Source organism: Sebastes umbrosus, chromosome 5 (assembly GCF_015220745.1).
Source record: "Sebastes umbrosus isolate fSebUmb1 chromosome 5, fSebUmb1.pri, whole genome shotgun sequence".
NCBI classification, from domain to species: domain Eukaryota; kingdom Metazoa; phylum Chordata; class Actinopteri; order Perciformes; family Sebastidae; genus Sebastes; species Sebastes umbrosus.
The window spans coordinates 16973446-16997020 of record NC_051273.1 but is presented as its reverse complement, the minus strand read 5'-3'; the positions used below and the strand labels follow the sequence as shown (position 1 = coordinate 16997020).

Below are 23575 nucleotides of genomic sequence, written 5' to 3'. Positions count from 1 at the left end.
TTGGTTAAAAGCCTGCAAAATAAATATATTAGTTGTTAAATTATTGTTTTATTATTTACATTATTATGACTTACTTTATGATAATCACAAGCTGTTGTTGCCTGTTGGGCTGCAGTTTGCCATGATTTGAGAATATTTTTTTTGCTAAATGCAGTACCTGTAAGGGTTTTTGTTTTGGACAATATTTGTCATTGTTTTGTGTTGTTAATTGATTTCCAATAATAAATATATACATACATTTGCATACAGCAAGCATATTTACCCACTCTCATGTTGATAAGAGTATTAAATACTTGACAAATCTCCCTTTAAGGTACATTTTGAACAGATACAAAATGTGTGCTATTAATTTGCGATTAATCACGATTAAATATTCTAATCAATTGACAGCCCTATTATTATTATAGTAGTATTTTTCTTTTAATTTCCTACACCTGCAATCATCTCGTGACCCCTTAGATTCATCCCCTGACCTTTGAGAGGGGCTTAAGCCCAAGGTTGGGAATCACTCCTCTACATAATGGTATGATAGTTGCAATTTTATTTGTAAAAGTATGCATCTGAGAGAGAAAAATACCTATGCTGGCAGGGGAAACATGCATTTGAGACCTGTTTGTCTGTGCATTGCAGTATTCTCGTCGTGTGATGAGTGAGTATGTGTATGTGTCTGTTTGCTCAGGATGAGTATGTGTGTGTGTGTGTTTGCGTGTGTGAATGACAGGCATGAGTGGATCACACTGCCATGACAGAGTCTATCGATCAGTGTGTCAGCGCCGGGGGAAAAGGTTAATCTGCCCGATGCCAGCCCCGCGCCTCACCCCATCTCTGGCCTGCCCTGCATCCCGCCCCGGCCCGCTCCCTCTCTTATCAGGATTAGAGGAGTGTACAAAAGGGCAGAGTATTCCCAGGACACACACTGACCTTCAGTAATCCCACCAACCTGCCGCTCTGCTTATAATTAACATCAGGAACAAAGACAAAAATCCCTGGCCTGCCTTTGTAGCGTTCCTCTGACTGAAAGACTAAAAATGGAGAAGGTAAAAGTTACAGTAGAGTTAGAGACTGAAAGCATAGACTTGCTTCAGTAATATGTTTTGAATGGCCAAGAGACCCAAGCTGACATTCTGGAGGTGCTGACTAGCCTATCCCGGCTCCCCAGAGCACACACCCTAAACACAGATTTGAGAAACATGCTGAACCAAGCAGGGAGGCAGAAAACTGTTCTCGGGACCAGCAGACATTACTGTGGTGAAGGAATGTTGAGCACAGTATGGAGGACATGTGTGCATAATACATACATGTGTGTGTGTGTGTGTGTGTGTGTGTGTGTGTGCGCGCTCGCTCGCTCACCGGGTCTTGGTTCATCTGCACTATGAGTTGTTTGACAGCGTGCAGCGTGGGCTGGGCCCATGGAGAGGGATCCTGCCAGTGGCGATTCAGGTCGAAACCCATCAGAGAACACCTGTACACATACACACACACACACACACACACACACACACAAACACATACACACACACAGAACTTTTATAGAAAACTATAATGCAGTCTGGCTTACAAAAAATATTAAACATCATTAAAGGTACCCTGCAGAATTTCTGACTACTAGTAGCGCTGTGGAGCGATGTTTCTAAGAGTGGGTTTTGTTCGTATCTTGTGCACGCATGCAAGTCCCGTCAATAATTTCACACTATTTCACTGATTGTAGGTTGGTGGCGGTAATAAACCAATACATTTAGCGGTGTAACACGGTTTACACGATTATATTACTTGCCCACCGCCCCCACCGTCGTTTTGCTTTTTTTTTTTTATAGAAATAAAACCCATTTAGTTGATTTTTGCGTATCACCGTGTTATCAATACATAGTTGGACGAGGGATGGTAAAAGTGTCTGCTTCGTACGGAGTCTCAGCTCAGAGTAGCAGGAGTCAGATTTCACACACACAAGACGAGAGAGAGAGTTGAAAGATAAGACGATGACGGAGGATTTGGTGTCAAAACGAAAAGCAAAAGCATCTATTTGCCAATATTTCGTATTGAAACCCAATGCTATAAAGAAACCATAAGGTTAATGAGGCAATCGCCGTGCGAAGGACAGAGCACTCACAGCTGCTGTTATGTTGAAGTCTGTTCCCCCGTTGAATAGTGTTTCCCTCCTGTTAAAATGATAGCGCCGCCCTCGATAGTTAGGGATAAGGGTTGGTTCAGGTTTAGGTAGGGGGAAACACATATCGACGGGAAACATCACTCAACACAACAACGGTGTGCGCAGCGCAACGGCGCCAGGTGGAAACCTGCGGCCCCACAGCAGATCTCGACCTGAGAGGCTAGACACACAGCCATCCGACGTTAAAGATCAAAGTAAGCGCTCTACATTCTGTATATACGTACATATTGAGCGTCATCTTTTCTTGTGAAATGTCTGGTGTAATCAGTAACACCGGTGTTTAGTTTATTAACCGGTAGGAATATTTCCTCACTGCGACATCCCTATCCTAAATCACTGCCTCATTCACTCACTCCCTATAATGACACTGGGTAGTTTACTCTCGAGCAGTAAATCAGGACCACAGACTTATGAACCACAGACATTTGGCTTCATCACTGATCACTGGCTGACAGGTATAGAGCCACCCAAAGCCAATATGCATCTATAAAATGTGACACGTTGCATTTGGGCATTGTTACCAGAAAGTACTGTGCATGGCACGGACACTGTTTTTTGTTCCATTGCGGGATTTTATAAGGGCACCATATGGCACAGAAATTTCATACTCAGAACTCAGACACTCAAATAAAGTGGTGGAGGTTAAATATAGTGTATTATATAGTAAATAGAGAGTGATTTATGAGGAAGGAAATGCATTCAACACATTTATTAGGGCTGAAGGATGGGCCTACACACACATTTTTATTGAGAAACAGTAAATAGAAAAATAAAAAAACATTTCGTTTACTCTACAGGGTACCTTTAAGTAAATATATACAATCGATAGATAGTTTATGGAGCCCCCAAAAGGCCATGGTGGGAATTATTCTCAGAACTACTATTTTAACATAAAATGTATTGTGAGGGAACACAGAGGTAAATCAGACAACAAATTCCCAATGTGACCTTTTGGGGGCTCCTTAATAGATGAATGGATGGATGGATATAATGGATAGATGTAAACAGGTACTGTATAGAGGTGGATTGCTACTCTCAAGTGTTACTAGCAACCTGCAATTGCCATAATGGGATGTTTGCATGTATAGATGCACCCTGCGCTGCCCTGTTTGTTGTCATGTGCATCTTCGACATTTACTAAAGCCCTTAGTAATCATACAGGAGTCACTGATACTGAAGAGCGACTGAGCAGAGCAGCCAGCCATGAACAAAATACTCATCTCAGGTTAACTGACATTGATTCTTTGCTCTGCGTGTATCCATTTCAGTCTGCTCTGCACTGTATCCTGCAGGGACGGCTGTGTGGCATCTGTGTGCCTGAGAGAGACGCGTGCATGTGAGAGCATGTGTGATTGGTGAGGTGAGGACTATCACTACTCATGTTCTGTCAATACGCTGCTGATCATGTGAAAGCAAGCTAATGAAAATAGCCTTTAAGCAGTCACCAATCACAGTCTACAATATTCTAGAGATTGTCACTGTTGGGGGAGCAACTGAGATTCCCTGCATGTATTTTTTGGCGGCAGTGTCGAGGCACCGCCACTAGATGGCACTCACAAACACACTGGGAGCACGCTGCTGATGCTTATCTCAGTGTGCATTAGTATTCCTGGGGCTGAGCCTATTAAGTAAAAGGCAATTATGAAGAAGGGAAAGAGAAGAGAGGAAAATAGAGGAGAGGAGGATGCCCACAGAGCTGCAGCAACAGTGTTAAAGACAGAGAGGATGGACAGAGAGGCTGGCAGAGAGAACAGCCCTGCAGCCAAATACTATCTTCTAACAAATGCACTGCTGTGAGCTATATGAATTCATTAAGCTCCCTAAAGGTGGAGTTAAGAGAGCATAATCCCCCGTAAAACAATGTAATGTGTGAATTCTACGCAGCGTAGCGATGCATTCAAATTAAGAATTAAAACGGGTACCTGTAGTTTCCCAGGTAGACTCCATCAGGATTCAGCATGGGGACGATCTTGAAGATCACATGATCTCTCAGGATCTGAGCCACAGGATGCTGGCTTACCAGGAAGTCGATCACACCTATAAAACACACACACACATATAAAAATCCACACATACAGAGAGAGAGGGAGAGAGAGAGAGAGAGAGAGAGGGAAATAGACTTGAAAAGAAAAGCGAAGACGGGCTGGCAGTTAATTGAGTTTTGAGAAACAAAAGGAGATGGAAGGACAGCGAGGGGGCATCGTCAGAATCGGGGGAGGAATAGGAGACGTCAAGCCTAAATCGATACAAATGGAATGGAGCTGACGGCGCTGGAAAAACAGACAGCACACAGCGGGCGAGAAGCCAACTCATCTGATTCATGATGATGCACACACACACACACACACACACACACTGAAACACACTCACACACACTGATACTGTAGGTAGATTAGATAGATAGATAGATAGATAGATAGATAGATAGATAGATGGATAGACGGATAGATGGATAGACAGATAGATAGATAGATAGATAGATAGATAGATAGATAGATAGATAGATAGATGGATAGACAGATTGATATATGGATAGATAGATAGATAGATAGATAGATAGATAGATAGATAACACAAACGCCATCTCTACACCTCATTAATGTTAATGGACTATCCTCCGTCTGCCTCACTGAGTCAAAGAAGTGGACAGGGACCAGCGCTAAAGGTAAGGCCGTGCCCTCCGTCCCTTTATCGCACCGGCCCTCCCCTCTTCAGACCGGCTCCCTATAAACATGGAAGTGGGACCCAGAAGGAGCGAACCTGCCCACTCACCTCAGTCTGAGCAGGAGGAAGGGAGCTAAAAGTCATTAAATCCTGCTAAAACTATCGTACTGCACAAGGAGACAATTTCCCAAAGGTTCTCGGGTTTTCAAACTGTTTTATTAGTTTTGAGACAATGCAACCCTACCATATCCTCAGATTGTATTTCCTGAGATATTATATAGAAGAACAGGTTCTTGTACCTATTCCTGTAACACTCAGACATCTCAGGTGCAGGTGCGGAGCATATGTCTGTATGTGGCATGCTTCTGAAAATGTTGAGAAATTTAAAGGGGCACTCCTGGTGTTCAGTTTTATACCTGGTGTTCAGTTTACTAAGCATGGGGAGTACTCAGCCCTTTGAAAACGGTTCTATAATGTCACCTGTGGCTGTCAACAGGGTTATATCTGTCTAATTTATAACTAAAAACCTGTATCGAAAACTAGGTCATGGAGAAATATGAGAGCAATATCAGGCAGGGGAAATCTAACAAGATGCTGTTGAGTTGCATTATGGGAAATGTAGGATCCAGAATTTTTGGACCCATACTAGGGACTAAAAATCGGAATATCTCGGCCTCTGCTGCATTGTTACCTTCGCCAAGACCAAAGGCTTGGCCTTGAAGGAGGTTATGTTTTCACCGGCGTTGGTTTGTTTGTTTGTTTGTTTGTCTGTTACCAGGATTACTCCAAAAGTTTGTGATGGATTTGAATGACATTTTTGGAGGGGCTGTAGGAGAGCTAAAGAGAGGCAAGGCATTCAGAAGTGTGCGTTAACGTCACATCCTTTGGATTTTTCCAGCAAAATCGTCCTGAGTCTTTTACATAAAAATCTGTCCTCCGGCTGTTATAGGCAACCGAGAAAGTCAGAGAGGGTCTCGGTTTTTAAGTTACGTTACAATCCGTTCACACATCGGCAACACAAGCGAATGTATATTATATCTTTATTTCATCTTTAAGTCTTTATTTTAATGTGGTGTTATTGTGTGTCCCATCTGAGATGGTCCATAAATGTAACTTAGTCTCTTTCAAATTCATTAGTCTATTAATAGCAAACAGTAAATAGTAAGTGTTCCTAAATACAGACAATATATTGAATTATACACTGACTAATAATAAAGCAAATAAAAATGTATAGGCTACCTACTTTTTAAAACCCCTATATAATGAACTCTGACACATCTTGGTGTGCGTGACCAAACAGCATACCGACCAGTGGTGCTGCATCTGAATCGATGAAACAGGGCACCGACCTAACATTAAAACTTTACCTTGACAAATAAAGGAGGCAGGAGACTCTCCGGGGTGAACACGAGATGTAAGAAAGACCAGCTTCTTCTCCTTCTCTGGACTCAGATGGTCTGCAGGGGAGAGAGAGAGAGAGAGGGAGGAAGGGGAAAGGTGTAAAGACAAAGAGAGAAAGAGGTGTTGTTGTTAATGCATAAGTTATAGTAGACGTGTATACAGCAATTCTAAAACGTCTCAGTTTTAGATAAGACTAAAACATTATTATCTCAAGTTGGTATCAGAGAGTAGCCTATTACAGTCCAGCAGGGTGAGAGAGGCTGGGTCAAAACACACACTGACCTGGCCGTCCATATTCAGCCAGACACACATTAATCAAACATCAAACCAACACAGGGCACAGAATATTCAACTGGGCACGGTTGAATTATACATCTACAGAGGTCGGGATCAGCCAGCAACAGGTGTGACCCGATATAGGGCTTCTTTGATTCACATCTTCAGGTCTGGCTGAAGACTTCTCTCTGGCTAGACACTTCTCTCCTCCCCTGCTCTTTTACTCTGTTGGACAGACAAGTTGTACCTTGGAGACTTTCCTTGAGCATTTTCAGTCACTCAACTGGTGGATTTTTGCATAAATAAGGGTTCATGAACCTTTTGGCATACTTGTCAAATGTGAAAATGTTAAAATGGAGAGATTTAGTCAGAGGTCTTGGATTCTTCCCTCGAATCAATTCAGATCATAGACCTTTTTTTTTACTGCATTCTGGGGATATAAATGACTGTCTGAAACCTTCGATTACACGAGAATGATCTCAAGTGTTTACACGTTTTATTGGATACCTGCTGTGACGAATTTCAGAGGAAGTGAAAATGCTCTTTTCTAAAAGTCAAATTAACCCAATTGTAAGAGGTCATGTTAACCTCTTATATCACCATCAGGGCTTGAAGTGGAAAAAAACAAGTGCCAGTACTCCCCTTATTCACATGTTGGCATGTGTATCCGCCGGTATCAGTAATCTCTTGCTCCTATTTATTCATTCATTTGTTATACTTGGGATATGCATCTTCTATAGTAGGCCTATAGGCAGGTATGCATGCAGAGCTGAGATGTGTGAGCTATTCATTCAGGTTTTAGGAGCAGTGTCATAATGCTCATACGTATTATGCTGCAGGATAAAGACACACATTCTGAATATCTCCAGTGAATAAAAGACACTAGGAGATATTGGGTTGTGGGGTCCTCCCTCAAGTAAATTTGAAGGGTAAAACTATGCAAATTTACATAATTATGGACCATTAATATCACTAAAGATAACTCCAAAAAAGCTTAAAGACTAAACTTACTTACTTAGTTGAATAATTATTTTATTATTCACATATATCACAGCCTTTGTCTGAACATTTAATTGGAAATATTTGCCTTTAAAAATCATATTCTGTAAATCAAAAGAGCAAATTCAGAAAACTCTTAAATAATGTTCCATTAATTATATTTGTTGACAATTAAAATAAACTTACGACAAACAGTTCAGTTATTATTTAACAAAAGGGATGTGGAAGGACGTATTGTATCGATAAATTACAGCAGCGTTGTTCTCACCCCCCTCTCCCCCGTGCTGTGTGTCGGCTCGTCTAGATGCTCTCCACATTGTTTACATATTGTTTATATTTATACAGCTTATGAGGGGCGTTGCAAAAACACTGGCACTGTGCTGTATGTTCATGAATGGCAGTTTGTGAGAAGTGCTGGTACGCAAGAAAAAGTCACGGTACGCCAAAGAGTAAAATGTAGAAGTGCCGGTACGGCGTACCGGCGAGTACCGGCCCTCTTTGAGCACTGATTACCGTAGATATTTTGGGCATCATTCTTACTCACATTCCTCAAATAATATAAAATAAAAACCAGCAGTCTCCGTTCTGCGCTCCAAGCCAACTTTACAATCACAGAGGTCAAAATTTGGCTCTTTTCTTGGCCAATGTTTTTCCTCTAATCTGCTGTTGCTAATGGATGAAAGTGATTGCGTGCCTCATCGCTATACACAAACTTAATATCTTATTGATTCCTCCACCCGCTTCTGCTGAGCAGAGAAAATGCTAATTAGCAACAGGCTATGCACCTTTCCTTCTCCTTAATTCCAATTTAGCCTCACAGCGGTGTGTGTGTGTGTGTGCTTCTGTGTGTACATGGTGTGTTTGTTTGAGTGGTTAGGGGTCGTAAACAAAAAAAAAAAGAAGCGTTGTTCCATTTAAGTACTCTCCCTCTGATTTTTATTTCGCTTTTCTCTCCCTCTGCCCTTCACAGAGACAAATGGCTTTGCCATTCAGGAGTCTCCGTGGAGCGAGGCGGCCGTTTGTTGTAAATGTGAGTGCTTGCGGTTCGGCCGGCCGCTGGGTGCTCGGTGGCTGTGAAATTCTATCACTTAGAAATTCTACTTCGGCCTCGACCCCGGGCCACCACGTCGGCTCCTGATACAAGAACACACACACACACACACACACACACACACATATTGTACTGTACAAAGCTGCAATCAGGAAAGAGAAAAAAAAAGCAGACAGCCCTTCTCCCTACAGTAAAACCAAGAACCCAGAAAGTTGTGAGCCAAACCAGAGGCAGCTGCCAAGGTCCCGACTGTCGGGGAATTCAACCATCGTGGCCATGCTACATTTAGTCTCAGTGCTAGTGTGCCCTTGCTGCTTCATCAAAACAATCTCTTACTGCAGGCTCCTGGAGCTTACAATGGATCCACTGTTTATCCCACATCGTCGTGTGTGTGTGTGACTATGTCTCCTCAGGGCTTTCACAAATGCTCCCAGAGTAGCTGTTGTGTTTATGTGTCTGTAGCTCTGCATTCCTCTGTCTCTGGCTGTGCCCAGCCAAGCATTGTAGCACAAAATTAAGTCCCACTATTCCATAGGCACCCCGACGCCCGGAGGGAACCAGCATCATACCAAGTACCACGGCTGGGCGGCTGCATGTAAAGGAAAATCACTTTTTTTTTGGCTCAGGTGTGGGTGACATATAACATGATTGTTGGGGTCAAGTTATGGTTGAGCACAGCGCTGCAGCAGCATCTCCTGACCTCAAGGTGTCAGTAGAGATCAGCCGGCGGGGGGCTGCCATGAGAAGCAGACGGATAAACAGAGGGAACGGAATAAAGTGAAAGAGAAAGCAAGGGATGTGACTGAAAGGTAGCAAAGGCAACACAGATTTCTTTCCTGGAAACTCTTTTTTTTTCTTTGCAGACAGTTTTTAGACATATTAGTAAGAGGGAAGAACAACCCAGAACAGTGATTCAACAAGAAACTGCTGAGCTGAATGTCAAAAGAAACATCACTGCCATTTCATTTATATGACTAGAAACATTTTAATTCAATTCATCATCTTCATTTGTCTTTGAGATGTGCTACATTTTCCCTCTTTAAGTGTGTTATGATGATTGGGTTTGCTTTATGTGTGTACATTAGGGCTGCAACTAATGATTATTTTAATTATTGATTATATTTTTGATTAGTGGATTCATTATTTAGTGCATGAGATTATTATTAAAAACGTCAAATATGCACAGCACAATTTCCCAGAGCCCGCCGTGACGACCACTGTGAATTTAGTTCAACTATGGGTCCAAAACACAAAGATATTTAATTTATATTGATATAAAACTAGTAAAAGACAGCAAATACGCACATTTGGGAAGCTGGAATAAGCTAATATTTTACATTTTTGCTTGATAAATGACTTTAACGATTAATCGATTAATAGTTGCAGAATAATTTTCATTGACTAATCGATTAATCAGCAAACTTTTTTAGCTGCTGCACATTCATTATGGCTGAGAAAAATTTGGAAGTGCAAATGGAAGAAGAAGTATATTGTGACATTCTTTACAAATCCTGACTGAGTGGGGAATGTAAGCTGAGATCTGATGTGGACTAGAGCTGCAACGATTAATTGATTAGCTGTCAATTATTAAATTAATCGCCAACTATTTTGATAATCGTATAATCGGTTTGAGTAATTTTTTAAGGAAAAAAGTCAAAATTCTCTGATTCCAGCTTCTTAAATGTGAATATTTTCTAGTTTCTTTACTCCTCTATGACAGTAAACTGAATATCTTTGAGTCGTGGACAAAACAAGACATTTGAGGACGTCATCTTGGGCTTTGGGAAAACTGATCGACATTTTTCACCATTTTCTGACATTTTAAAGACAAAACAACTAATCGATTAATCAAAGAAATAATCAACAGATCAATCGACAGTGAAAATAAATGCTAGTTGCAGCCCTATATTCAACAGTGCTGGGTGATCATGATAGATTGTATATACTATAATATCTTTTAAACATAGGGTGCACTAACCATTGAAATTAAAGGGTCAGTATGACCAAGTATGTTTGACAACATTAGTTCTCTCTCAATGTACTTACAAATAGAAATAACAGTAAGGAACAATGATGACAAACAATAAAATAAGAATAAAATAATAAAAGTAAAAATAAAATGTTGCTGTAAACAATACAAATAGTGCAAAGAAATAAATACTGGATGGGTATACATGGACTGGATGATTATATATAGTATGTACATGTGGAGATGTCTATATACTGTATGTACAATGAGTAGTGACAGGTATGTACATATCAGAATGTGTACATAAAGTGACAGATAACGTGTACATATTACAAAAAAATTTGCATTAAAGACTGTAAATTATAATTTATAATGGCAACAGCGCATATTTGGTGTTTGTGTCCATGTTACGGTAATAGAGCAGCCGAACATGCTGGAAAAGAAGATGTAAGTATCTTGCTGTTCTGTGATTTTAGGAAGAAAACATACATGTGATCACACTCTGTTTAACTTAGCAAAATGATCACTTTTTAATTCTTCCTTTAAAGTTTTATATATGCTACTAGGCATCCAAACAGTTATTGTCACTTTAATTCTTCACTGCTGCCACGCTGTGACAACATCACCGACTCCTGAGAGGCCATGTCTCCAAATTATAAACCTCTTTAACCTTCACATCATCACAGTCCTCTGTGGGCCTGTCACAGCAGCTCAGAGAACATGACTAAAATATATATACAAAGGTATAAGAATTAGGAAGAGAAGGAGAAAGAGAGTGGATGGAAGTGAGAGAGGGCTACAGGAGGAGGATGGGGGGTTGTGGGGGAGGATGGGGGTGACAATGAGTGAGTGAAAGCAGCAGAGGCAAAAATTTATGCCCACACTTCCAAATCAAAATGCTCCCTCAGCATATTTCTCACCTGCCAAAGTCACGCGCTGCACTGTACGGCACATTACTGCTCATTCTCTCGCAGCTCGCCGAGAGCAGAAAAAAAAAAAATTAAAGGATGTCAAACTATGATCAGCTCTGATAAATATGTAAATTACCGGAGAGAAGAGAAGTGCCTGTGAAAAACAACATAAATCTAATGGATTCTGAAGGTCAGGCCTGATCGTGCTGGTCAGCTCTTTCTGTGACAGTGAGTCCTGGGAACTTTGGGTTCAATCTCATAAGTTGTGACGTGATGTAATTAACTGAGAGCGTCTTCATCATTCTTCTTCGGCAGGTACAAAGGAAGCCCTGTCAAGACCTTGGTGAAGCATCATGGCATATATTTAAATACATTTACCGACTTTAAATTTGATTCGAGGAGTAAAAGGCAGACTTTTTACTTTTTTTAATATCATCAGTGTCCAAACTTTGAGACTTTGAGAGGCTGAGGGACAATTTTAAGACTGGCACTAAACTGCGAGACTACAGTTATGTTATTGGACACTAAATAGCATCTTAGGTTGTATATTAAACCACAGGAATTATGGGATATATCTAAACTCTTTGGCACAGAAACTGTGCTCCAGTATTCACTGCAACATGCTGCAACCACAGTGATACAATAAAAAAACACAGTGTCACGCTGGCCACAGCTTTATAACATATTATACCACAAGTCTCAGACCAAGGCCTCTCTATATCTCCGCCTCCCCCCCCTCTCTCTCTGCTCTGTGGGTTTTACACTGTAATAAATTAGCCTCACTTTGGCGAGATGGCAACAAGACACGCTTGGCGCCCTGCTCAGTGCGTCATATCGAGGATGGGCGCGAGCTGTAAATTGTCACTGGCGTTGAATTTATACAGAGCCTTGGGACGAGATGCAGCACCGTGTACTGCCCAGCTGAGTGAGCCCCAACAAGCATCAAAGCCCAGCACCTCTTCACACACATAACCCCCCCCCTCACCCCCCACCCTCCACCCTCTCCACCCGCTGACACCACCCTCTGCCACCTCAAGGACAAACAGAGAGGAAGAAAGAGAGACTGAGAGGGACGGGGATATGCGCTGAAGTGCGGAGGGCTCTAAAGTGATAAGAGTTTTATGATGCTGTTTTCTTCCCCAGGAATTGACCAGGACCCCGACTTCAATTTCTGTGTGTGTGTGTTTGAGCCCGAGAGCATGTGGCGTGTCTCAGATTTATTCAGCTCATCTTATTGTGGGGAGGTAGGGGCTGTGCCAAGGCCTCCTCACACATTCATAAAGCATCCCCCCTGTCACACACACCACACATTACACAGCTAAACTCTGAGTGAGGTGAGGAGGAGAGAGAGAGAGAGAGAGAGAGAGAGAGAGAGAGAGACGAGTCCCTGCATAAACATCACTAATGGTCATAACATGAGGCCACAGTGTTTTCTCTGAACTGACGAAGAAAGGAAGCTACAGAGGAGAGGATGTTTACACAGACAGGTGGATGGACAGAGACTCGAGGGGATGATTGATACAAAGACGGAGGACAGCGAGGGGGAGACAGAGAGACAAGCAGTGAGACAGAGGTGAAGCCAGAACAAAGAGAAGCAGAACAACACATGAAACTTTACTGAGCTCCTTCAAAATCTGCCGCCCTGTTTTTTTTTAGATTTGTATAGCTCTTTTCTTCTATGGTTCTCACCGTAACCATTACATTCAACTGTTAATCCCGTGTTATCAACACATTCTCATCCCAACATCCCCTTAGTGTCACTTTATTTTTGGCACAAAACCACTATAGTTATCCTTTGCATGCCTTTAGGTTTAGGCAACAAAATCCCTATAGTTTTAGTTAGTTATTGTTTATTTTTTTTCAAAATTCCAGTCAAAATATAGTGTTCCTGATAGAAGCTACATGCCAGGTCATGTAGCTATATACCATAGCATATTATAGTATTTTGTTAGTGTATACTGTAGGCATAAACCATTTGTTATCTTATTTTCATTCATCATGAATTATTGTATTTACAGTGGAAAACGTAATCTGTCAATTATTTTCTCGATTAATCGTTTAGTCGTTTGGTCTTTAAAATGTCGATCAGTGTTTCTCAAAGCCCAAGATGAGGTGAATGTCTTGTTTTGTCCACATCTCAAACAAAACAATTCAGTTTACTGTCATAGAGGAGTAAAGAAACCAGAAAATACACTTTTAAGAAGCTGAAATTGACTTCATTTTTTGTTACATTACTCAAAACCGATTAATTGATTATCAAAATAGTTGCCGATTAATTTAATCGTTGACAGCCAATTGATTAATCGATTAATCGTTGCAGCTCTACCTTTGTGTATTATAATTATAGTCATGCCAATAAATCAATTTTGAACTGGACAGATGGCGCAGAAGAGAGAGAGATAAGTGAGGATAGAGGCCGAGAGGATGGAGAGGCATACTAGGTGACACCAATCTGAGGTATCTCTTGGGTGAAGTCACCTCTACCTCTGGAGCATCCCTCTAAACCTCCATCCTGTCATCTACTCATCTCTGTACCCGCCTCCCTCCTTCACTTCCTCTCTGTCTCCTCGGCCATCGTGGCCATCTAGGATGTGTGCGTAGCTGAAGAGAGCAATCAAAAACAGAGATGTGGTGGTCAGAGGTGTGTGTGTGTGTGTGTTTGTGTGAGTGTGTGTGAGAGAGGGAGAGAGACACAGGCTTTGGGAGGGGATTACAATGGCCGTGTCGAGACACTCAGATTGGCATCACATCCAGACAGAAAGGGGAGGGACAAAGAGATGGAGAGAAAAGAAAATTGGGAGAGTCATAAAGGGGATGAAGGGTAGAAAGAGAGAGAGAAATAAAGAGAAGAAGAGAGAGAGAAGAAAAAAGAGACAGAGGAGGGCGGGAGCAGAGGAAACCCTTGAGATGACAGCATGTAAATACGCCAACGGCGGGCCTCTAAAGTGGAGATGAAGAGGCGGCAGGATAAAAAGCTCTGAGCGCTGTGTGATTATGGATCAATTTGCCGCAATCAAGCCCCCTTATGGCTGGTCCCTGTGAAATGGAGAGATTTCTGCTCCTCAAGGGCAGCCGTGATGACAGCGGAGGTCACAGACGATGGGAGTGGCAGTGACGGAGGGACGCATGCTGACGGAGGGACGGGAGGGAAGACGGGGAGACGATCTGTCCTAAACAAGGTGTTAGGCAGCCATCAGCATTCAGGCCTGAGCTGAGCTGAGAGGCTTTCTAATGGTGTTAATGAGAGGTGGAGGTGAGATGCGGGCCTTTGGCCATCGTTGACCAGGGAGCAGACTGCTACCACTGTGAGCTCTGGTCCCGTTAGGGGTCACAAATGAGTAGTCAAGTGGATGCATCATAGCAATAATGATCTAAATCAGGGCTATTCAATTACTAATTCAATTGGGCCAGATTTTAAAACCAGGAAATGTAGATGGGCCAGACATTTGCAGCAGCCTATTTTGACCTTTTTTTTTTTTTAGCTTTTGGTCATGACAAGTTTTAAACAAATGCAAATGAATGTAGTAAAAAATATCAATGTGTATTGTTTCACTATAGAAATAAAATAGAATATAAAAGAGCTATCAATGCACAGAACCATAACGAGTGGCAATAACAGTAACCAATAACACACTGTATCTCTCTCTCTCCCACACGCACACACACATGCACACGCACACAGACACAGATGCCAGATGTTTTGAAAAGCTACTAAGCGTGGTCTGAACTGCATCACATGAGAAAAAACGTTGATTTGTGAAAGATATGATCGGCGGTGTCGCTACCGCCCGATCGGTAGGGCTGGGCCATATGGAGAAAATCACATCACGATATTTTTGACCAAATGCCTTGATATCAATATTGTGAAATAATCTTAGGATTGACTATTGGTGCTTTCACAAAATATTTACAAAATGATAAATAATCATTGATAAATAATCATCAGTAATGTGGATATAATGACTAATAAGTGTGTAAAGGCAAATAATAGAACAGCTAAAACAGTCTGGTAAGTTCAGAAAATGACATCGCTTTTCTGTAATGCACCTTTAAAACCAAGAAAAGACAACAATTATGCTATATTACGATATCCAAAATCTAAGACGATATCTAGTCTGATATCACGATTATAATATCAATATATTGCCCATCCCTACCGAACGGTACGGCGAGATGGCTAATTCATTAGCTACTTCCATACACTAGATATTATCTTACAGATACGATATTATCTCGATACTTAAGTCACGATAAGATCTTACTGCGATTTTAAACATTTTGCGTTATTTTGAGTATTGCAATAAGATTTATTGCGATTTATTGCCTTTTTTCAACTGCAAATTACGCAGTTTGTCAACATGTGTTTTATCTAATAAGATACAGTTTTCACTCTGTTAATCTCAGTTTTCATTCACATATCTTGAGGTCAGAGGTCAAGGGACCCCTTTGAAAATGGCCCTGCCAGTTTTTCCTCGCCAAAATTTAGCTTGACTTTAGTTTAGAGTGTTATTTAGCATTCTTCCCGACAACCTAAAATGACATGGTTGGTACCAATTGATTCCTTAAATTTTGTAGTTTCATATGAAACCATCTTCACTCTAGCTTTAAGACTGAGCCGCTACAACACCTGAAAGACGTATTCAATTGTTAAGAGGTTAATAGTTCATATAATAAAAGATCAATACTTCATGTCCGTGTATCGATACAATATTGCCACACAAAATATCGCAATAAAATGCTGTATTAATTTCCCCCCCACCCCTACTATATATGTAGTTTATATATTTTGTCATATATCAGATTTATGTATGCTGGGCAACTCGGAGGTTGCTTCTGCACCGGATGTGGCCCGTGGACCTCCAATTCAATAGGCCCGATCTAAATGATGACTACCCTATTTCATATAAAAAATACCAACATGATATTGAATTAGAAGTCAGAAGTGTGCTTTGTTGCAGCTGTAACCACGCCCAACAGTGATGTCACAGTGTACTGACACACCCTGGAGTACAGTTCTAAATCACCGCAGCAAGGTGAGAAGTTAAAGCACTGGAGGTCAGCAAAAACACAATTGTCAGTGGGTATTAATCAGCTCTCTAATATTTAAGCACAACACATCATGTTGAATAGCCTGAGGCATAGAACAAAAAAATCAAATGCTGTATGTTTATCAATATGCTACTGAAGGTGGATCATATTAAGACATAAATGTTTAATTACCACCAGGGAGCTTTGCTGCCATTCACAGAATCAAAAGGTTGTAACAGCCAAGGTTGAATGAACCATTATATTATACAGTGTGTCAGTGTGTCAACATGACCTTGTCAGACAGTCATGTGGGGATTTAAGAGAAATTGATTTATTTCATATATTCTAATTACGGCTGTCAAAGTCAAACAACGTGCGATCTTTAGGTTGTAGCGGGCTCAGTTTTAAAGCCAGAGTAAATATACTGGCAAGGAATCCATTGGTACCATGTCATATTAGCTTGTAGTGAAGGAGGTTAATTAACGCTCTAAACTACATTATGGCGAGGAAAAACTGGCATGGCCATTTTCAAAGGGGTCCCTTGTCCTCCGACCTCAAGATATGTGAATGAAAATGGGTTCTATGGGTACCCACGAGACTCCCCTTTACAGAAAAACCCACTTTATGATAATCACATGCAGTTTGGGGCAAGTCATAGTCAAGTCAGAACACTGACAGCTGTTGTTGCCTGTTGGGCTTGAGTTTGACATGTTATGATTTAAGCATTTTTTTATGCTTAATGTAGTACCTGTGAGGGTTTCTGGACAATATTTGTCATTGTTTTGTGTTGTTAATTAATTTCCAATAAAATATATACAGACATTTGCATAAAGCAAGCATATTTGCCCACTCCCATGTTGATAAGAGTATTAAATACTTGACAAATCTCCCTTTGAGGTACATTTTGAACAGATAAAAAAAATGTGATTAATCGCAATTAACTATAGACAATCATGCAATCATAAATTCATCAATCATTTAATTTTTTAAACAAATGCGGTGGTCATAAAAGGCCAGAAAAGGTTGAGACATTCAGTCTTATGACCGCTGTCCATTGTGGGCATGTGAACCTTTATCCGTTGTCAGAGCCAACAACAACTTCAAGCTTTTCTACATGCCTCTCAGAAGCCAGTCCGTATCTCTTACAGTCACACACTGTTTTATGGAGCCCTGTAAGTGTAGAGAACGAGTGTGATAGACAGTTGGCACAGAGGGCAAGACAGAGATTCACTGAGAGAGAGACAAAGAGGGAGCTCTGTCAAGTATCAAAAGCAATAGGCCCTTTTAGCGATATGATACGGATGTCTGGCGCAAAGTCAGAGGCGGGGACTGCTTAGGGTTTCAAGGCATTGGTCACAGGCGGTTCTGAAAACCCTGACTTCTCCTCTCTTGCCTTCAGAAAATGATGACAGGAGGAGAGGGACATAAAAAGGAGGGATGGCTGGTCTGTGCACGGCATGATACAGAATCAGAGGCAGCCAGTAATAGCCTTTTTTGAAGAATGCGCCACTGAACTTTAAGGGCTGTCTTGCTTGAAAGGACAAGTTACAAATAGGAAGAAAGGAGAGGGAGAAATGATTTCCCAGGGATATACCCCCTGCTGCGCTGCCCTATTGCCGCAACACAGTGTGTTTGTGCGCGTGTGTTTGTGTACTGTACGTGATTGTGTATTTGGAAAATACAACATACTACAGGGAAAACGGCAACACGTGCACAAGCAGTGCATGAACACCTATACTAGCACTGGAGCTCTGTATGGACAAAGAAGACACAGTTTGTTCTTAAATGTCATTCGGACCTCTGTGAAGATGTAACTAAAGCCCAACTGACAAGCAGAGCAGTCAGACGTACAGACAGAACTGATGTGTAGTTCTTTATTACTCCGTCTCTTCCTACCCATCAATAATTTCTGAGCCACAACAATACAGCCGGGCTGAGGCAAACAACCATAGTGCATCCCAGCTTTAATAACCACGTCACACCTCCCAGCTATGTCTTTCAGTCAATTTTTCTTCTTCTATTCTGTTCGATTCTACCTATTTTCTTGTCTCTCATCTCTTTTTTTTCTCCTCACAACTCAAAGTATAGCTCTTCTCACCAGGCGATATAATAAATAAAAAATATATATATTTTTGTGCATGGAACAACTAACTGTATGTGGTGTGTTTTTGTGTGTGTGTGTGTGTGTGTGTGATCATGTGTGCATTGCGGGAATCAGCTCGGCTCGGCGGCAGCGACAATGTCATTCAGCAGTTTAGTAACAGGCCATTACCTTGTTAATACCAGCCTAATGGGCAGTCTGCTATTTTAAAACCACAGTCGTGTTTGTGCCATTAACAACCACTTAGTGCTCGGCTCAAATCAACAGGCCACCGGGACACACCAAAAACAATAACAAAATAACAAAGACGATGTGACAATATGCCCCGTGTCTTCATCACAAACATTAAGAACCAACCACATTTTGATTTAGTTCCTTTCCCAGACTGAGACAACGATAACAAAACTAGTAGACCGAGCAAAAATAATTATTTTAAGACTCAGCTATTGATTTTAATTTTTAATGTTATGGACAGAAAGTGCAAATATAAGATAAACAATTTTTTCTGCATATAGTCAAGATCATATTAGTCGTTTTATTTTCTCTAGAAACCAGTTTTTACTAATACACGAACACTAGAGATGCCCCGATCATGTTTTTTGTGCCAATACTAATTGATTGCTGATCGTCGATGAGCCATACTGACCGATCATTTTTTCTTATTTTGTTTTGTTATAGCAGCTGGAACCTTCCCGAAAAATAATTTCAACCGTCCCGAAGTCAAAAATTCTAAATGTTATCCTTTTACTTTGTTATTGTCATTCACGGTGGTTATTTACATAAAAACACACTTTTCAAATGATTAGGAAATCAATGATTGTATATCTTTGTTCAAATATTTGCTTTGATTAAAAGAAATCGTGGCATTAGTAGTTCTAATTATGTATAATAAGCTGCTTGGAGCAAGTGTTAGGAAGTTAAAGAAGTCATAATTCCCTCTCTAATATCTATTTTATATTGCTTTGAAAACATCTCCTTCAAACAACTGGATTTATTTAAGTTTCTTGCCAAAAAATACATTTTGCAAGATTACATTTTGAACACATCATGATGACAAATATTCATTCATTTTTACTGAATAGGGTTTGAATGCATCATTATGTAACTCAATGCAACCTCTGTTAACGTTACCTGTCAGCTCCGTTATTTAGCCAAGCAGGACAGCGCTGTCCACTGCCTGCTAGTAGCGTGTCGTGCACCTGAACAACCACATGTGCAGCTCCTGCATGGTATTTTGCTATTTAAGTGGCGTAACTATTTCACTGCCCAGTACTTATGTGCAGCATCTCGTGCTGGTTGCCTGGCAACTTCACTGTGACATCAGGAAGTGACTGTACTGGACTGTTGTTTGCCAAGAAATAATTACAGCACGTAACTCCCTGTAAAACAATAAACTGCCAATTTTATATTTTTGTTTGTGTATGGATTAAACGAACAAGATATAACGTATTCATCTGTAAACTTTACAGGTGCTGATAGGTGTACTTTTTTAACTTTGGACAAGGCCGACAGGATAACTGCTTCCCCGTTTCCTTATGCTAAGCACACAGACATGAAAGTGAACTTGTAACTCTCTACAAGAAAGTGAATAAGAGTATTTCCACACACAGACAGAGAAGTGAATGGGGTTCTGTTGCTTCTGTTTGCAGCAGTCTAGTCTTTATCGTGGCCCATTGTGAGTCCCATTTTAAGAGCTGCACTCTGTTCTCCTCAGCTGGCTGGACAGCTCTTACATCAGAAAAAGACTGTGTGACATGCAGTCAGCACCGCCGTTTCTAACAGTGTGCTGTCCAGGGGAATTATTGTCTATTGTTACAGCTACAGGTACTGACGAGTGGCCAACCTAGGTTGTCTGGTGCTGCCAGCTCATTGATAAAGCGAAATATGGGTGGTTGGAACTCAGCGTTAGTGACCAATGTAAACCCTGTAAGCTATTCTCCCATATAGGCCAGAATATATTTTACTGTGAAAAACAACACCCATTTAAAACACCTGTGTTTGTATAAAGATGAAGATAAAATAAGTAAAACGAGATACGGCAGATATGCCATATTCAATGGCTAATTAAAATACATACATAAAATGACATACTATATGTATGATAATCACGTTTCCATTGAGTTATTTAAACAAATACAGCAAACATGACAAATTATAGCCTGCAGGTCTTTTCTAATTCCATTTTAGCATCTCAAAGAGAATCAGCAGCTTCTCTCTGAAGTCTGAGAGGCAAGACGTCCTGCAACGGAGGCACGGTCCATTTCGGTGCATCAATCATTCACACAGACTTTGAACTTGATTGTGGGTATGTTCAGCTCTTTAGTGATTTCCAAATCTATCAGCTGGATATCAGATAAAGTAATAGGCATTTCTTCCTTCCGTTTTGCAGTCAGAGAGTTACAACTCTCCTGTCAAGCTTTTGAAAGCGTCCCCGCTTTGGGACGCTGGAAAGATTTGAGATTTGGATTTGAGTTTTTTGAGGAAGCTGCAAGATTTTCCTCTGCATACGTACCGGTTTATTATTAAGCTCAATGGACAATGGTTTGTGTCAAACTGTATGCTGACAAGGTTAAACTGAAATCGGGTGGATACACTTAAAACATTTAATTTACGACAACATCATCTGAATGTGTCGATTAGCGGAGCGAAACAACAACGGAGCGGACAGCGAGACTTTCTCCCCACAGCGTTCAGTCAGCCTCGCACTGCTGATTCAGACCTTTGTGATCCCAAACTGAAGTTCTTTCATAGTGAAGGTGAATTCTACATTCTAGCCCAAGCGGATACTGTATAACGGCACCTTCAAATAATAATTATTAAAAAAAAAAGAGAGATCATTCTACCCACAGGGTAAATCAACAGTTTTGTTTCTGTGATTAAAAAAAAGGTAAAAAATCCTAGGAGTTATCCAACTCCCTAATCTGTCTGTAAGTTAACTTGAAAGGATTTAAACGCAGCGTAACACCTGCTGTTAATACAGCTCCCTGATAAAGCTGACATCAAATGTCTCAGATAACATCACTGCTTATCTCTGGAAATTAAATGACTTCTGGAATATCTAAAAAAAAATTGTTGGATTGTTGTATAACCGCTAAAAGAAAAAAACAAAAAAAACAGATGTAGGGAAGCTGGAGAGTGGGAGAAGACAGCCTGTGAATTTAAATGAAAGCAGAAAATCCTCATCTCTCAATTATACAAATAGCTAGAATGACTACTAACATTTAGACATTAGCATAGCTAAATTATAGTATTCATAGCATCTATATATATATCTGTGTGTGTGTCTACAATGAAAATAAACGTCTACATGTGAAATTAATTGAACATTGAAATGGTAATTGAGCTCATGACTCCTGTTTGTCTCTCTCTCTCTTCCCACTCCTAATTGGCTCGCCTGATGCAACAACTGCACGCTGGTTGGTTTAGGATTAATGTGGTTGCCATGACAACGTGCCGGCCCGTAGAGCTGTGTTGGAATGGATGAGTATGTGTGTATCTGTATATGTGCGAGCGCGCGTGTGTGTGTGTATACTTTGTTTGAAGTGGCAGGCCTTTTCAACAGCTTTGATCAGGGAAATGTTTGTAGTGGGGGCAAACCTGGAGAACAAACAGGACTTCAGAGAGATTAGCGATCTGTGGGACACGGACACACACACACACGCACACACACACGTACACGTACATGTACACGAAGCCTGTCTGGAAGTCAGCTTTCTGAATAAAATCAGCCACACAACTCCTCAGCTGAAAATTACACTCTTTCTATCCTTCTCATGTGATGAAGCAAAGACGAGGAGGAGGAGGAGGAGGAGGAGGAGGAGGAGGAGGATGAGGAGGGTGGGATATAAGTAGCCATATCTGCTGGCTGACATTCCTCTGTTCTTTCCCTCTCCTTCACACCCTCTAAGCTGATGTTTTTGAAGAAACAGACCAAGAACAAGTGATCTAGAGTACAATCCGTGTGTGTGTATGTGTGTGCTTACGCCAACCCTGCAGAGCCGGCGTAAATCCATCAGTGCTAAGGAAAGGCCAGGTGAGTTCTTTAGCAGCCGAGGTGTGACACATGGCCCCAACGCTCCTCCATCATGCTATACTGAGCAGTAGCATGTGTGTCTGTACGTCAGCGGACTGTATATGTGTGTGTGTGTGTGTGTATCAGAGGAAGACCCAAATGTGCGAGCCAGGAGCTGTGATTCAGACAAATACACTGCACCGCCCGGGCCGCTCGCGACCCCAACTCAGACGGACAGCACTGTAGCTATTCTCAGAGCCACAAGCACATCACTCAGTCCCCAAGGTAGGAAGATAAGTCATCCACTAAGGTCGCAGGAGGTGCCATGTCTCTCACTGCAAGTAGTTCAGAGTTTGAAGAATGGAGGTACGAGGCCGAAACAAATGGCGATGTGCTCCTCATCTCAGTTCTAGCAGTCGGGCAGGAGCGGTAAGTCATGTTCCCAACTCCCAAACTACCACGGAGCATCAAAATGATAAAACGTGTCAACATCGTGAAGAAATCCATAAAATAATCTCTCGCTGATCGGGCTGTCCAAAGCTTCATATGTCAGAAAGTGATGGATATTGGGTTTATATTTCACAAAGTACAAACTCAGTAGTTTTGGACACAGTGTATTTGATTTAGAAAAAAAAACAACATTTATAAATGTTTCCAAATTGTGCTCCTAGAGATGACAGGGACACTTCATTTGAGATGACACTGGTAAATGGATCTTTGTCAATGCTAAGGTTGGAAATACTTTTTTTTTTGCTTTTAGATCATAATAAAAACTATTTAAAGGTACAGTGTGAAGGATTTGGCGGCATCTAGAGGTGTAATTGCAGATTGCAACCAACTGTGTACCCCTCCGCTCACTCATCTCTTTCCAAGACTGCGGTAACGTGAGCCGCTGAGTACAAAACCATGGTAAAGCCGTTCGCCTCGCTCAGAGGCCATCCTTACCTTAATAACACTACTTTAGGAGCAACGGTAGTCAGATGGCGGCTGGCGGTA

The 23575-nt window shown here is 41.2% G+C and overlaps 1 protein-coding gene across 1 annotated transcript in view; it reads right to left on the bottom strand.

Moving 5' to 3' along the window:
* Positions 1 to 23575, bottom strand: part of agbl4 (ATP/GTP binding protein-like 4) — a 320866-nt gene that overhangs the window by 26302 nt on the left and 270989 nt on the right. The window contains exons 7-9 of the mRNA XM_037769115.1: positions 6199 to 6288; positions 4090 to 4204; positions 1351 to 1462 (exon numbers count right to left, since the gene is read on the bottom strand). Of these exons, the coding sequence (XP_037625043.1) occupies positions 1351 to 1462; positions 4090 to 4204; positions 6199 to 6288 (317 nt within the window). The remainder of the gene's footprint in view (positions 1 to 1350; positions 1463 to 4089; positions 4205 to 6198; positions 6289 to 23575) is intronic.